Source organism: Vanacampus margaritifer, chromosome 16, assembly GCF_051991255.1.
Source record: "Vanacampus margaritifer isolate UIUO_Vmar chromosome 16, RoL_Vmar_1.0, whole genome shotgun sequence".
NCBI classification, from domain to species: Eukaryota; Metazoa; Chordata; class Actinopteri; order Syngnathiformes; family Syngnathidae; genus Vanacampus; species Vanacampus margaritifer.
Window position 1 is genome coordinate 2,762,370 of NC_135447.1, and position 12,965 is coordinate 2,775,334.

Consider the following 12,965-nt stretch of genomic DNA (forward strand, 5'->3'; position numbering starts at 1 on the left):
AATTGGTCTGGCTTGAATAAAAATGTCCCAATCGTAACATCACCTTTCACCCTCAAAGAGTGTTTTTAATTCAGATTTTTTTTTTTTAAACAATTTGATTATTCGTTTAATTTGTTTCAGGCAACAAAAACAAAGTGTGTGTGTGTCGCAAACTTCAGTAACAATCGAAATATATAGACCCGCAGTAACGCAGTTGTTTTTGTCGAGTTGTTTTGCACAGATAAGGACGTCATTCAGCTGCTAGTCTATAGGGGGCGCCCTACAACGGCCTTGTACAGTGTACTGCATATATAAAAACACCCTTTGGAAATGTAGTTTTTTGACACACGGGTGGTGGTGCATACAGGTTGGAGAGGTAAGACTTGTGCTTGTTTTATGTAATGATTAAGGACGATTTTAAGAGGGTGCGTTTGCATTTCAGATCATTTCAGAACCTGAACTGTGATTAGCTTTGTTACTCCTTTCCATACAACAGAACGATGTCGTCTACAGTAATTTGTTTGTCTGGTGCTCCCTTTATGTTTTGAATGGACAAGAAAGAGTACAGTAATTGCAACGCTGCGGTTGAATGGGCCCCTGAGGACATTTGGGCAGGGAGGCAGGAGGAGGTGATGGAGTCCAGTTTTTCCCAGTTTAGACCAGTTTCTTTTATTCCCAGAAAACAACAGAAACTCATTTATTCCACTCAGTTATTACGGAGTATAATAGAAGGTTTCAAAAGTGTTTCAAATGAACCATTTGCCATTAGTCATTACGCTAGTAAACATTATTAACCTGTACGTGTTTGGTGAAAAGTTACAGTATATACTCTTGATAGATGACATTAGAATGATTGCATGCAGCACATTGAGTTATCTTGGGCAGGGTTCAATGTTAATTGTTGTTATAAAAGTTGCCCTGACTGGCCTTCAGCGTCCTGCCGCGATAGGCCGACTATAAAAACCTTCCCCTTCCCTCCCATGCTTTTGTCTTTTCCCCAGATAAAGTGATCAGTGATCCTTCATCGCGACGCCGGTCAACGAGGCGACAGCAAGCGACTCCCTCTCCGTCCCCCTCCTCAGTCTCTCTCACTTGTGCAGCCCCTGACCACTTTCTGCCGTGCCTGCCTATCTGCCGATTGCGCAACCATGGCTCCGACGCTGGCCGGGGCATTCGCCCGCCGCTGGTGGATGGCGGTGACCGCCATCATTGAGAATCTCCTCTTTTCGGCGGTGCTTCTGGGATGGGGATCGCTTCTCATTATGCTCAAGTCCGAGGGATTCTACTCGTACCTTTGCAGCGATGAAGGTGAGTCACTTAACACCGCACCTTTTATTCATTGTATGGGAACAACAGTTATTCTTCTTAATGAAAAGCACTGTACAACTGTATTGTGCATGCCAGGCCAATAGCTGGCGATGTCACTTTGAAAACAAACATTACGCTTAAGCACATCAATTGCTTTTCCTTGCCGGTCTTATCCCCAAATAACTTTTGCAAATCCCTGGTAAACCTACATATGGCTCTTAAAGAGGGTTTCGCGCTTCCGGTAACACAGACGGTTTTCACCGAGGAACATTTGGGAGAGCATCACACGCGCAAGATGAGTTTGAAGTGATGGAATTGGAAGTGTTAGTGGAAGACAAACAAACATATTGCGGAGTAACAGAAAATAAATCTATCACTCTGATCATTTGGTGTAGCGAGTAAGTGCATAAAAGGCCTGTTTAGTTTGATTTAGCTCATCTCGACTGCTCATCCTGTGAAACGTGTTTAAAAAAGTAAGGTAAGGAAAACAGAACAAATGCTCCGAGGGAGTCCAGCATCAATTGTCACAGTGCGCTTAAATGGCCCATACAGAAACATGGAAATGCCAAACGTACACAGGTTTTGTTATAGGCGATATGGCATGACTCCTTCTTGTGACTGGTTCCAAGTCAGCCCTTAGTATCATTCAGAAGCTGCAAAACTGCACTGCAAAAATAAATAATGATAATTTTTGTGTCTGGTACCAATGGTATGACCATTCTCACTGTTATTTTTCTTTTCTAATTTTTTTTAAAATTATTAATTATTTGTATTTATTTATTTGCTTTAAAAGGGAAATGGCAAAGGGTAACTTAGGTTATCCTCTGAATTCCCAGTCATACATGAAATAACGTGGACTGGATGTGGTTGGTGACCAAAGTTAACTATTGGCTGGTCAGAGTTTGTTTGATTCTGTTATCGTCTTCAGAGTCTTTACAAAAATGGATTTATCACTTGTATGATGTTCAGAAGATGTACTTTCATCTCACAATAATAAAACCCCCAACTGTGGTGCGGGTCTGTTTCCAACTGAGCCGGTCACTGACGACAGTAAACATTTGTCCTTCACGCCTGTATGAGTAACTTCCGGAGTGATGATACAAAACGTCTTATCTCGCAGCCTATGATGTAAGAAGGAGATGATCGCAGCACTAGCTCAGCTCTTTTTCAGGCATGTGACAGACCAAAAGCGCCAGCAGCACTTTATTAGCGGCCATACGGAAGTTTAAAGTCTGCTGATAAAGGGCAAGGAGGGAACAACAGGCTGATAGGAAAAGTGATGAGGGGTGGGATTTACAGAGGCTGACAGTAAAAAAACGAAACTGAGAAATCAATAATCATGAAGAGATATGACACGCTTTCCAGATAGTCGGCTTAAATAGAAAAAAAATCCTATTTTTTTAGAGCAGTGGTTCTCAAATGGGGGTATACGTGAAGGCACTCCGTGAGATTTTAAAATCGATTTGGAAAGTACAGTATATGTAAATTTCATAAAATTAATTTTATATTCAGTATTCTAGTTCAGTGTCCTAAAAATCAGCATCTCTCCAATACTACAATGGTTGAATCCAACTTGTCATATGTCACCAAAACTCACCTGTCAATACTTGAACACGTTTTTTAGAATCAGTTCATTTATTTTTGAGAACAAAGCTTTACTATGATCCATAAATAATTATTTTATTTTTTTGTATTTTTATTTGCAAATAGTTCAAGAGAGACCACGTAAATACAAATAGAGTTCAAAATTTTAATAAATTAAACAACAATTTTAATTAAAAAAAACAACAACAACAAAAAAAAAAGAGTGCTGTGCCAATAGAATTTATTCTATTTTAATCTCTGGATAAAACTCTACAAGTGTCAATTAAAAGACTTGCTCTAAAGCACTTCAAAAACGGTCCCTTCCAGAAAACTAGAAATGATCCAGCGAGATTCATGATTATGTTTTACGTAATCGTACTTACTTATTTTCAGGCAACTTCTCCAGCTACAATATGTCCCTGGGGACGACGCAAGCGCCCGACGACTACATCGAATACTATGAAGGTTCCGAGGAGGCGGTTGTGGCCCTCGGGGACGGGGTGGAGATGAAGCCGCTGGTCCCGGTCAACGGGCTCCTGAGGATGAACGGCTGGCTCATCTGTAAAGAGCAGGATGAGATGTTGAATCTGGCCTTCACGGTGGGCTCCTTCCTTCTTTCTGCCATCACGCTACCGCTGGGAATCGTCATGGACAAATATGGGCCTCGTAAACTTCGATTGTTGGGAAGGTCAGCGCCAAAAGAGGATCTTAACAACGACTTCTCCACAGCAGAAGATCTAAACTCATGTTTATTGTCATTCCAGCACATGTTTTGGCTTGTCTTGTCTGCTAATTGCTTACGGAGCCTACCAGCCAAACGGTAAGGCGCTAACGCTACATCCGTGTTTGGTCGCTGTTGAGTGATCCAATGAACTGTTTTTACCCGCTCCATTTACAGAACTCTCAGTCCTTATCTTTATCGCCCTGACTTTCAACGGCTTTGGCGGCATGTGCATGACCTTCACCTCGCTCACGGTAAGCGCGTGAATGGACGTTTTTTGCTATGCAGTCTGTACACATTCAGCAACTGTTGGAAACTTCTCATCCCTTATGTCGATGGTACCAGAAGTGCGCAAGCAAGCAAAGACAGTCAAATGTATTCAAATTTGTGCTGTCAGACGAGTCCAATTTTGTAACTAATTAATCACAAAATTTTCCGGAATTCATTAATGAATCACATTAACTCTTTGACTGCCAAAAACGTTAAATAACGTTTCGTAAAATCCTATGGAGGAGTGCCAAAGACGTTAAAAGACGTTTTTTTTCAAAACAGGTGAAACTAACCATTTTCTATTGTTGATTACTCAAAAACGGAATAAGGTAGAAACAAACTTTTTTTTTTCTGATGGAAGATGAGAGTCCAATCTTGTTTTGGCAGTATGTGTGTTTCCATAGTCCAAACACATAATTTTCTATGGACCTTGAAAGATCAGTCAAAATGCTTAAAATCGACTGGCACCCACGGCATCCCTTTTCTGAAAACGTCTGGCAGTCAAAGAGTTAATTACATTTTTTTCTACTTCCGTTTCTATTTTTTCTTCAAAGCTAATGTAAAACTAACAAATCGAAAGTATATTTAAAATCAAAGACTTTTTTTAATAGCTTTCTTTGATCCTTGGATTAAAAATACTTCTCCTGTAAAATGCAATTGTTAAAACAAACAAAATGGACTCCGTTTCACAGGCCATATTTTTTCTCATAGAAACAATTCCCCGAACTTCTCGCTTGATGAAATTTAAATCAATCTCCAGAGTTGACGCTTTAATTTAATTTAATTTAATAATAAAAACTACTTCTTCTCTATATAGATGTATAACCATAAGATCATACGCTGACGTATACTTTGCCATTCATTGCAGAATTAAAACCCCTTCAAACCCATAGATGGTCCCAGTGGGCATGACATATTTGCGCGTCTAAACCAATAAAACGCATTATTTGGAGGATGTCAACACTTCTGGTTCATGATTGGATCTTAAGTAACCAATCACAATCACAAGTTGATTTGCATGATGTTCATGTTAAAAATGTTGCATATAAGCTTGGAAAGTTTACAAACACGTTAAAGCCATATTATCCCGACGTCCACTGTAACAACTAAAAACAACCCCCCAAAGAAAATGGCCGTGTTTTTCTTATGTGGGAAAAGAGTCAAATCAGCAAAAAAAAAAAGAAAAGACATTTTGCTCAGCAGAAAAAATGCGGGTCTGAAGCAGCTACAAACTCAAAAAAATTGTGCACATATTTGCTTTGGAGTTTGCATTCAAGTTCATGCTGAGCCAAACTCTATGAGTTATGATACTACATAATAATAAGAAATTATAGACATACAAATGTTTAAGGAAATAATTTACACCTCATTTACCACTTGCGTAAAACAAAGTAACCAAGAGAAAAACAATTCCGCACCACTTCCAGTCCTTCTTTTTGTTGTCGTCAGCGTTGCCTATTCCTGGAATCAAACTTGGCTCGGGAGCCAGAGAGAAACAACAACGTTTGATGCTCTTTAGGATTTAGGAGTTCACAACAGCATTCTTTTCCCTTTTGCTCGCCACCGCCGCTAACGTTTGAGCCTATAAGGAGGCCCGCAGTCCAGAAGTCGTCCCATGGTGACGCCGTTCACTGCAAAAGGGTTCTAATGTCAATCTGCCGGTACTGTAAAACGTCAGCAATATTGTGGTGCCGTGCAGACCTTCTCTCTCTACTGCGCATCACAGCCCCTTTCACTCTTCTCATTTACAATCGAAATCTTTTGTTAATTATTACAAGACTCCACCTGGGACAGATAGAAAGATGTAATCTGGCCTTTAAGGTCTCGGGCAAACAGCCAGTAGCGATGGCTGGCTGGTCGCCATGGAGGCGCCCCTCCACTTTCTCTCCTTTCCCATCTCTTATGTAATTCAATGTGCTTGTTGTTGTTCAGTCTCTCGAAACAGAAGCGCTTGTTAATCTCTTTATTTTGGAATGTTTGCCGCCCGCGTTCTTCACTTTCTTCGATGTTGGACTTTACGATCCCGGTGATAAATGAAGCTTGTGTCATTTTTTTTGTTTTCTTTGTGAAAAATACTTTCAGCTGTAGGAAATTATATTGCTTACTGTGCCAACTGTCTGTCTCTTCCACCAGTTGCCCAACATGTTCGGGGACCTGCGTTCCACCTTCATCGCCCTGATGATTGGCTCCTACGCCTCCTCTGCTGTGACCTTCCCTGGCGTCAAGGTCAAAGAAAAAAACGATCTTGTTCACGCACCTCCATTCAACGTTATCGTCACCGTGTTTCTGTCATTTTGCGCAGGTGATCTACGACTTTGGCGTACCATTCATTACTATTCTGGTGGTGTGGGCAGCCTGTGCTGGACTCGTCTTCCTGAACTGCTTCTTCAACTGGCCCCTGGAACCCTTCCCTGGACCAGAGGACATGGACTACACGTTAGTATAGCGCAGACACAACAAATATGTAGTTGCATTAAAATGTCAACTTCATAAGAGTTTGTCCTTTCCAAAAGTCATCATTCCTGCTTTCTCTCCGTTCCTTCTCAGTGTCAAGATCAAGTTCAGCTGGCTGGGCTTTGACCACAAAATCACAGGCAAACAGTTTTACCGCCAAGTGACCACGGTGGGCCGTCGTCTCAGCGTGGGCAACAGCCTGGTGCAGAAAGATCTGCCCACCAAGGAGGGCAAGCTCTGCCTCTCCACGATGGACCTGGAGTTGGACGGGAAGCCCCAAGAAGAGTGTAGGAGATGCAGTCCTTCGTCGCTCGCCCTTATCGGTCATAGCTTTGCAACTTGAATCCTAAAACAGTTGGGTCAAAATAACCCAAATTGGGTCAAAAATGGACCGAGCCAAATTTTTGAGTTATTCAATTAATAACCAGCAAAGCCACCCAATTATAGTTAAATTTTAGTGACTTATTAATTTGACCCAACTTTTTGGGTTAATTGAATGACGGCTCAATCATTAATTGACCCGCTCCAGCACCCCCGCGACCCTTGCGAGGAATAAGCGGTTCCGAAAATGGATGGCTAGATGGAATGAATTAATCGACCCAAGTGTTTGAGTTATTCAACCCCCATAAAGTTGGGTCAAATTAAATTAAAAACCCACAAAGTAACCCAGCATATGGTTTGTTTTGTGGCCCAACTTTTTGGGTTAATTGTATAACGCGGTTGAATTGAGTCAAAAATGAAATTTTTCGAGTTATTTAATCCTAAAAGTTTGGGTCAAATTAAATCATTAACCCGCAAAGCAACCCATTGTTGGGGGTTGTTTTAGAGGGTATTTGAGCTAATGTTTTGGGTTCCAATTGAATTTGGACAAAATGAACCGACGCAAATTTTTAGGTTATTTAACCCAAAAAGTTGAGTAATTAACCCAAGAGCTTAGGTCAAATCAAATTAATAACCCACAAAGTAACCCAGCATATGGTTTGTTTTGTGGCCCAACTTTTTGGGTTAATTGTATAACGCGGTTGAATTGAGTCAAAAATGAACTAACACAAATTTTTCGAGTTATTTAATCCTAAAAGTTTGGGTCAAATTAAATCATTAACCCGCAAAGCAACCCATTGTTGGGGGTTGTTTTAGAGGGTATTTGAGCTAATGTTTTGGGTTCCAATTGAATTTGGACAAAATGAACCGACGCAAATTTTTAGGTTATTTAACCCAAAAAGTTGAGTAATTAACCCAAGAGTTTAGGTCAAATCAAATTAATAACCTTTTTTTTTTCAGGGTCTATTTGTTTGACCCAACTTTTTTGGCTAAACTAAATAACCCAAAAAGTAATTCATGGTCCCCATGTAGAACAAGAGGCGCAGCTGAGTGACCGCAGCGTTGGTCCCTTTTTGCCGCAATTTGTGTTCTTTTTGACCCAGCCTGTTTTTCAGAGTGTAATGCGCCATCTCCTCCTCCTGTTGTGCAGCCCAGTCATTCCTGAAGACCATCACCACCCCCATCTTCCTGCTCAGCCTGGTGACCATGTCGGTCACTCAGCTGCGCCTCTTGTTCTACATGGGGGCCATGAACAGCGTCCTCGAGGTGCTCAGCGATGGCGACCTCAACACAGGTTAGCGTTTGCGTGGAATCCACACGAGCTGAGAATTGCATTCAAGCAGGAGTAGAAACAGTACATCGCCACATTTCCCCCTCATCTTCTGTATGTCTTCCTAATAAAATGCTCAATTGTTTTTTTTTAATCATCTAATAGTTAAGGTGGTGGAATAATTGTTGTTCGCAATCTTTGGTTTTCAGTGGAAAGAATGGAACTTGGTAAGATTTGAGATTATACAGTCACTATTCTTTCAATAAGCTCGCATTTATTTAACATTTTTCAGCTTAGCACATAGATAGCAGCAATCACCTTCTGGTTGTTGTTGTTCTGTCGCATTTATTTAACATTTAGCAGCTTAACACGAGCCGCAAGAGTCTGTTTCAGGTCTACCAGCGCTAACATTCTACTTTTTCTTCATAGTTTTCTATTGTTTGACCTCGACTGTGAGGCATGAGTCCTTCAGACGTCCTTCAGACGTCCTTCAGCTTTAGCTTGAAACTTCTATTAATCATTGCTTGTAATTATCAGCTGAATTTGACCTCTCAAGTGCACATCACATGAGCAGTTTTGCCCTTTCATGCAGCGCTTCATAAATTTCCCTTTTAATGTTGGTTTCAATGGTTTTCTGTATTCAGTTCGATGGACTACTTCCTGCTAAATACTAATAATTAACTATAACTACAACATTCTTGAGTTCATTATGAAAACGTTCTTAACACTTTTGCCACTCTTCCATCTAATGCCAGTATTTTTTTTCCTTCTAATATTTGTGTTTTCCACTCATATGGCCCTGGTCGTCACAGTGAGTTTGTACTCGTCCATCTTCGGCGTACTTCAGCTGCTTTGCCTCATGACCACTCCTGTGATTGGTCAGATTATGGACTGGAAGTTAAAGGACAGCGACGACGGAGAGGAATCAAAGGATGTGTCCAGCAAGTGAGTTTCATTTATGATTCCCTTTATTCACGCATACATGCTTAGAAATGCCATAAAAGAAAAATAACCAGGATATCATTACCAGGGATGAACCGAAGAAAAAGCGACGAGACAGAAAGACCCAGAAGGTGACCAACGCCCTGCGGGCATTTGTGCTTACCAATTTCCTTTTGGTGGGCTTCGGGATCACTTGCCTGATTCCCAACCTCCCCCTGCAGGTGGGCAGTTATGTTTTGTTTGAAAAAGTTTTGACTTTCTCTTGATTCTTATGTTAACATCAATCCGGTGTGGAACGACATCATTCATTACTATATTATATATCGCTCCCGGCTGTTTTACTGGATTTCGCAGGGCCCACAGAATATTGTGGTTCTATTGATATAAAACATGGAACCTGCCAAAAGAAATATTAGAGGGGGAAAAAAAAGCATATTTCTATCTGTTTCCATTTTGCAGCAATTAGCATTCGAGTATAACTAAGTTTCATCATTATTCACAAATCTGTTGAAACCACTGCCTTTTTGCAACATGGCCCTGGTTGACCTCTTATACTCTGCTGCCACCCGCTGGCCGTTTTTGTAATAACTACCATAGCTTTAAGCTTTCTCTTCAGTTCAGAGGCTGCATCAACGCCTTCTGTATGCTTCTGTAACAACAACATAAAAAAAAAACGTTTTTTTTGGGAACATGCTAATATTTAGCTTTTGGAAGCAACTGAGTTCATTGCTGCCCAATTCTGACATAGTGCCGACATTTGTTCAAACAGCTACATTCTTCTATCTTTATATTTTCAAATGACCCATACCCACTAACCACTTCCCTCTCGTTTCAGATTGCGTCATTTATCTTGCACACCGTGGTGAGGGGTTTCATTCACTCGGCCGTTGGTGGCCTTTACGCTGCTGTGTAAGTTCTCATGCATGAACTATCTTCTAGCTAAATCGTCTTTCAAACTGTGCACTAAATGCACCGGTTGTATTGTGCCAGGTACCCGTCCTCGCAGTTTGGCAGTCTAACAGGCATGCAGTCGCTAGTTAGCGCCGTCTTTGCTCTGCTGCAGCAGCCCCTCTTTTTGGCGATGATGGGACCGCTGGGGGGAGACCCCTTCTGGGTACGTCATGACACACGACGTGCACAAATACAAACATTGCGGGCGTAGCGTAGCTAATGCAGATGTCGCCCCCTCCAGGTCAACATTGGCCTGCTCGCCCTCAGCATGCTGGGCTTCCTACTGCCGCTCTACCTGGTTTGCTACAGACAGCTGCTGCACAAAGAGAGGCACGAGAAGGAGAATAACGCCAAGATCTACATCAAAATCAATGGCTCGGACATCCCAGAGGCCTTTGTTTAATCGCGGATGGAAAGAATGATGAGAAACTATATCAGAGCGGCGCCACACAGACGACAGCGCGCAAACTGACAACTCCTGTTTAGCGATACCATTTGTTTAGGACTAATGTATATGACGCAAGCAAGCAAGCACACCATCACCCTCTTATTTAAAGTGTGTGCTGTGCAAGTCCGCCACACAACTGTGAAAAGGATAAACGAAGCGGAAGAGGAAAGAGACTGTGAAAGGAAAGAGGCATCAGCACTCTGCATTCCCCCAAACCTCAACTTTATTCTCTCACAGTATTCCACAATTTTAACAGCTTGTTTTGTCCTATGTAACTGCTGACATCATTTAATGCTCAAATTTCTATAACGGCCTAATGGGTGATTATGGGGGCCGCAAAATCTACTATGAGAGCGTTGTAATGTTACAAAGGGAAAAAAGTCAGCATATTACAAGAAAAAAAAGACATTGTGGTTGCACTCTTATGGGAGAAAAAAAAGTTGTAATATTACGAGAACTTCAGCCCTTTGAGACTCTTGTGTGATTAAGGGCTATATAAATAAACTTGACTTGACAGAATTACACACTCAGAAATCGTTTTTAATAAACACTAAATGATATTTATCACATTTTGACATTGGATTGTTACAATTAAAACACCTGACATTTTTTTCTCGTGATATTTTGACTTTATTCGATGATTTGTACTACTATGGCCTGAATGCTCCTTTGTAAGTCATTTCACAATTTTGTTGTTTTGTTTGTTCTGTAAGACTGAACTCATTTTAATATCACCTTGTGTTTCTATGGTCATTTTTTGACTGTCGTCTACCTTTCCACACATTTAAGTGGCTTACATTGTTTTCAAGCAAACTGCATAATTGGCATTGCTACAAGCAATGCAGCCATTTGAATATTTATTTTGTGTCATACTTTTTTTTTTTAAGCCTACAAGATGTGTCTTTTGAGTCGTAATAAAGATACAATTGCTTTCCTTGTGAACAACATGAGCAATCACATTTATTCTGCTCAGGTTAAAAATGAATATTTAGATATCTAATACAATTCAATAGATTCAGCACGAAACAATTTCTAACCAATGAAACCTTTACAAGTGTGTGAATGTTCTCATTTCTGCTCTTCCTTATCATTTCCTTCCATTGAGATGTTGCCCCACCTGGATCTCAACTCGCATTCATATTGTTTTCCTCCCATTTACATCATTTGCATTTGGCTTCTACTCTGTTTGGCATTGTATAGTTGGTGTAGAGTCACTAATGTGTTTGTTATTTTATGTAAGACGTTTCAACAAGAAGCGAACCAATCAAAAAGCTCATCATGTCAAAACCATCTGGCTCAATGCACTGTTTATTACATGATCACGCAATAATATGCAATTCTCTGAGAACAAAAAAAATGAGTCGCAGCAGTTGCAAGAATACGTCATTTTGTGTTAATCCACAGTGACGCCTGCTGGTTAAAGTCTATTATTACATTGCCCAATGTTTTCTACTGTTTCTCATTGTAAATCGTTACGTTCAAGCGCAATAATAATAAAGTACGCGATTATTATTATTATTATTATTATTATTATGTACTTTCAAGAAGTCAAAAGCCCAAAACCAGTCTGACGTCATGCATATCCAACAGTCAAACTGTTCTATCTAAAGATGAAAAAAAAAAACACTGGAAATGTTGGTGTTGTGACTTTTTTCCTGCTCTTAACGACAATGTTTGTATTTGTGAGGCCCACGCAAGTTTGGAATGCTCCAAGTTTTGAAGTTCCCTACACCCCCCCCCCCCCCCCACCCCACCCCAACATTTATCTTCATTGGACTTGCACATTCACACTAAAACGTCACAGACTTTGAATGTGAGAAAAGAAAGACGGAAAACAATACAGCGCGCGAGGTCCTGTAGAATGTAGCGGAGGTTCCATCCAGAGAAGAAGCCATGGAAACACAAAATACACAATGTGAACGTGACCCACTGCATGTTTGGCGCTACCGTAATTACCATAACACACCGAACTTGTGTTGTGAGAAGCAAAAACACAACCTTTTTGAAGCTGAGAGCTGCTTCTTGGATACTGATAAATAAATGTTTACAACTTTCATACACACATGCTCAATTTAACATTATTTATTATATTGCTGTTATTAATAGTTAATTATATTCATTATTGTTATTTTTTATACAATAATTAGGAAACACATTTCAACACTCAACACTTTTTCTATGATTATCCGCCAGTGCTCACATTTTGAAATGATGACGTCTGTTATGCTGGATCATTCCTTCGATTGCAATCCGCATTCTGGTTTTCGTCTCTTTGGGTTACAGTCTGTGTCTGTTCTTTTGTAATGTTCAGTTTTGTTTGTCACTTTAGTATTTTTGCAATAAAGACTATTAGACTAGTTTTCCAACGTCTTGTTGCTGCTTTGGGGTCCAACTAATCACAAACTATGACAACGTCTCCAGCATTCCTAGGAAATCACAATGCTTTATATATTAGGTGTATTACAAGTCAACACTTTATCAATATATATAACAATATCAATATTGTACTTCCCTCTATCTATCTACAATATATAAATGCTAAAATAAAAATGGTGTATTTTTTCAAAATTAAAATATTAAATAGTGTGCACAACTCTTTTCAAGGACCATGAATTTTTCAGAAACAGTACACTCTTATTATTATGTAAAATCCATGTTTCTGACATAATTAAAAGGGGGCAGATGAGAGAGAGTGCCCTAAAGGTCACTGGCCCATA

At 40.2% G+C, this 12,965-nt stretch overlaps 1 protein-coding gene and 1 long non-coding RNA gene across 3 annotated transcripts; one reads left to right on the forward strand and one right to left on the reverse strand.

The window, feature by feature from the left end:
* The first annotated feature begins 328 nt into the window (after window positions 1-328).
* Window positions 329-11,516, forward strand: slc43a2b (solute carrier family 43 member 2b). Of its 2 annotated transcripts, XM_077545846.1 has the most exons (15): window positions 329-355; window positions 981-1,287; window positions 3,265-3,559; window positions 3,636-3,691; window positions 3,770-3,846; window positions 5,996-6,088; window positions 6,165-6,298; window positions 6,410-6,603; window positions 7,788-7,931; window positions 8,117-8,134; window positions 8,720-8,852; window positions 8,938-9,070; window positions 9,685-9,758; window positions 9,840-9,963; window positions 10,042-11,516. In XM_077545846.1, the coding sequence occupies exons 2-15, from the start codon at window positions 1,128-1,130 to the stop codon at window positions 10,201-10,203; spliced, it is 1,797 nt and encodes a 598-aa protein (XP_077401972.1). In that variant the 5' UTR covers window positions 329-355; window positions 981-1,127; the 3' UTR covers window positions 10,204-11,516. The 2 variants fall into 2 exon arrangements, with proteins under 2 accessions (XP_077401972.1, XP_077401973.1); XM_077545847.1 differs by lacking the exon at window positions 8,117-8,134.
* On the reverse strand, window positions 3,203-6,245 carry LOC144035834 (uncharacterized). The gene is made up of 3 exons (XR_013288516.1): window positions 6,187-6,245; window positions 5,968-6,077; window positions 3,203-3,430 (listed from the first exon to the last, which is right to left on the reverse strand). It is a non-coding gene; the product is annotated as an uncharacterized LOC144035834 (long non-coding RNA).
* Window positions 11,517-12,965: the final 1,449 nt, after the last annotated feature.

Excerpts from the sequence above, each read along its gene's own strand:
- slc43a2b (XM_077545846.1), top strand. The coding sequence starts at position 1,128 with ATGGCTCCGACGCTGGCCGGGGCATTCGCCCGCCGCTGGTGGATGGCG. Across the intron at positions 1,288-3,264 it reads GTACCTTTGCAGCGATGAAG|GCAACTTCTCCAGCTACAAT; the intron begins GTGAGTCACTTA and ends ACTTATTTTCAG. Across the intron at positions 6,604-7,787 it reads CGGGAAGCCCCAAGAAGAGT|CCCAGTCATTCCTGAAGACC; the intron begins GTAGGAGATGCA and ends CCTGTTGTGCAG.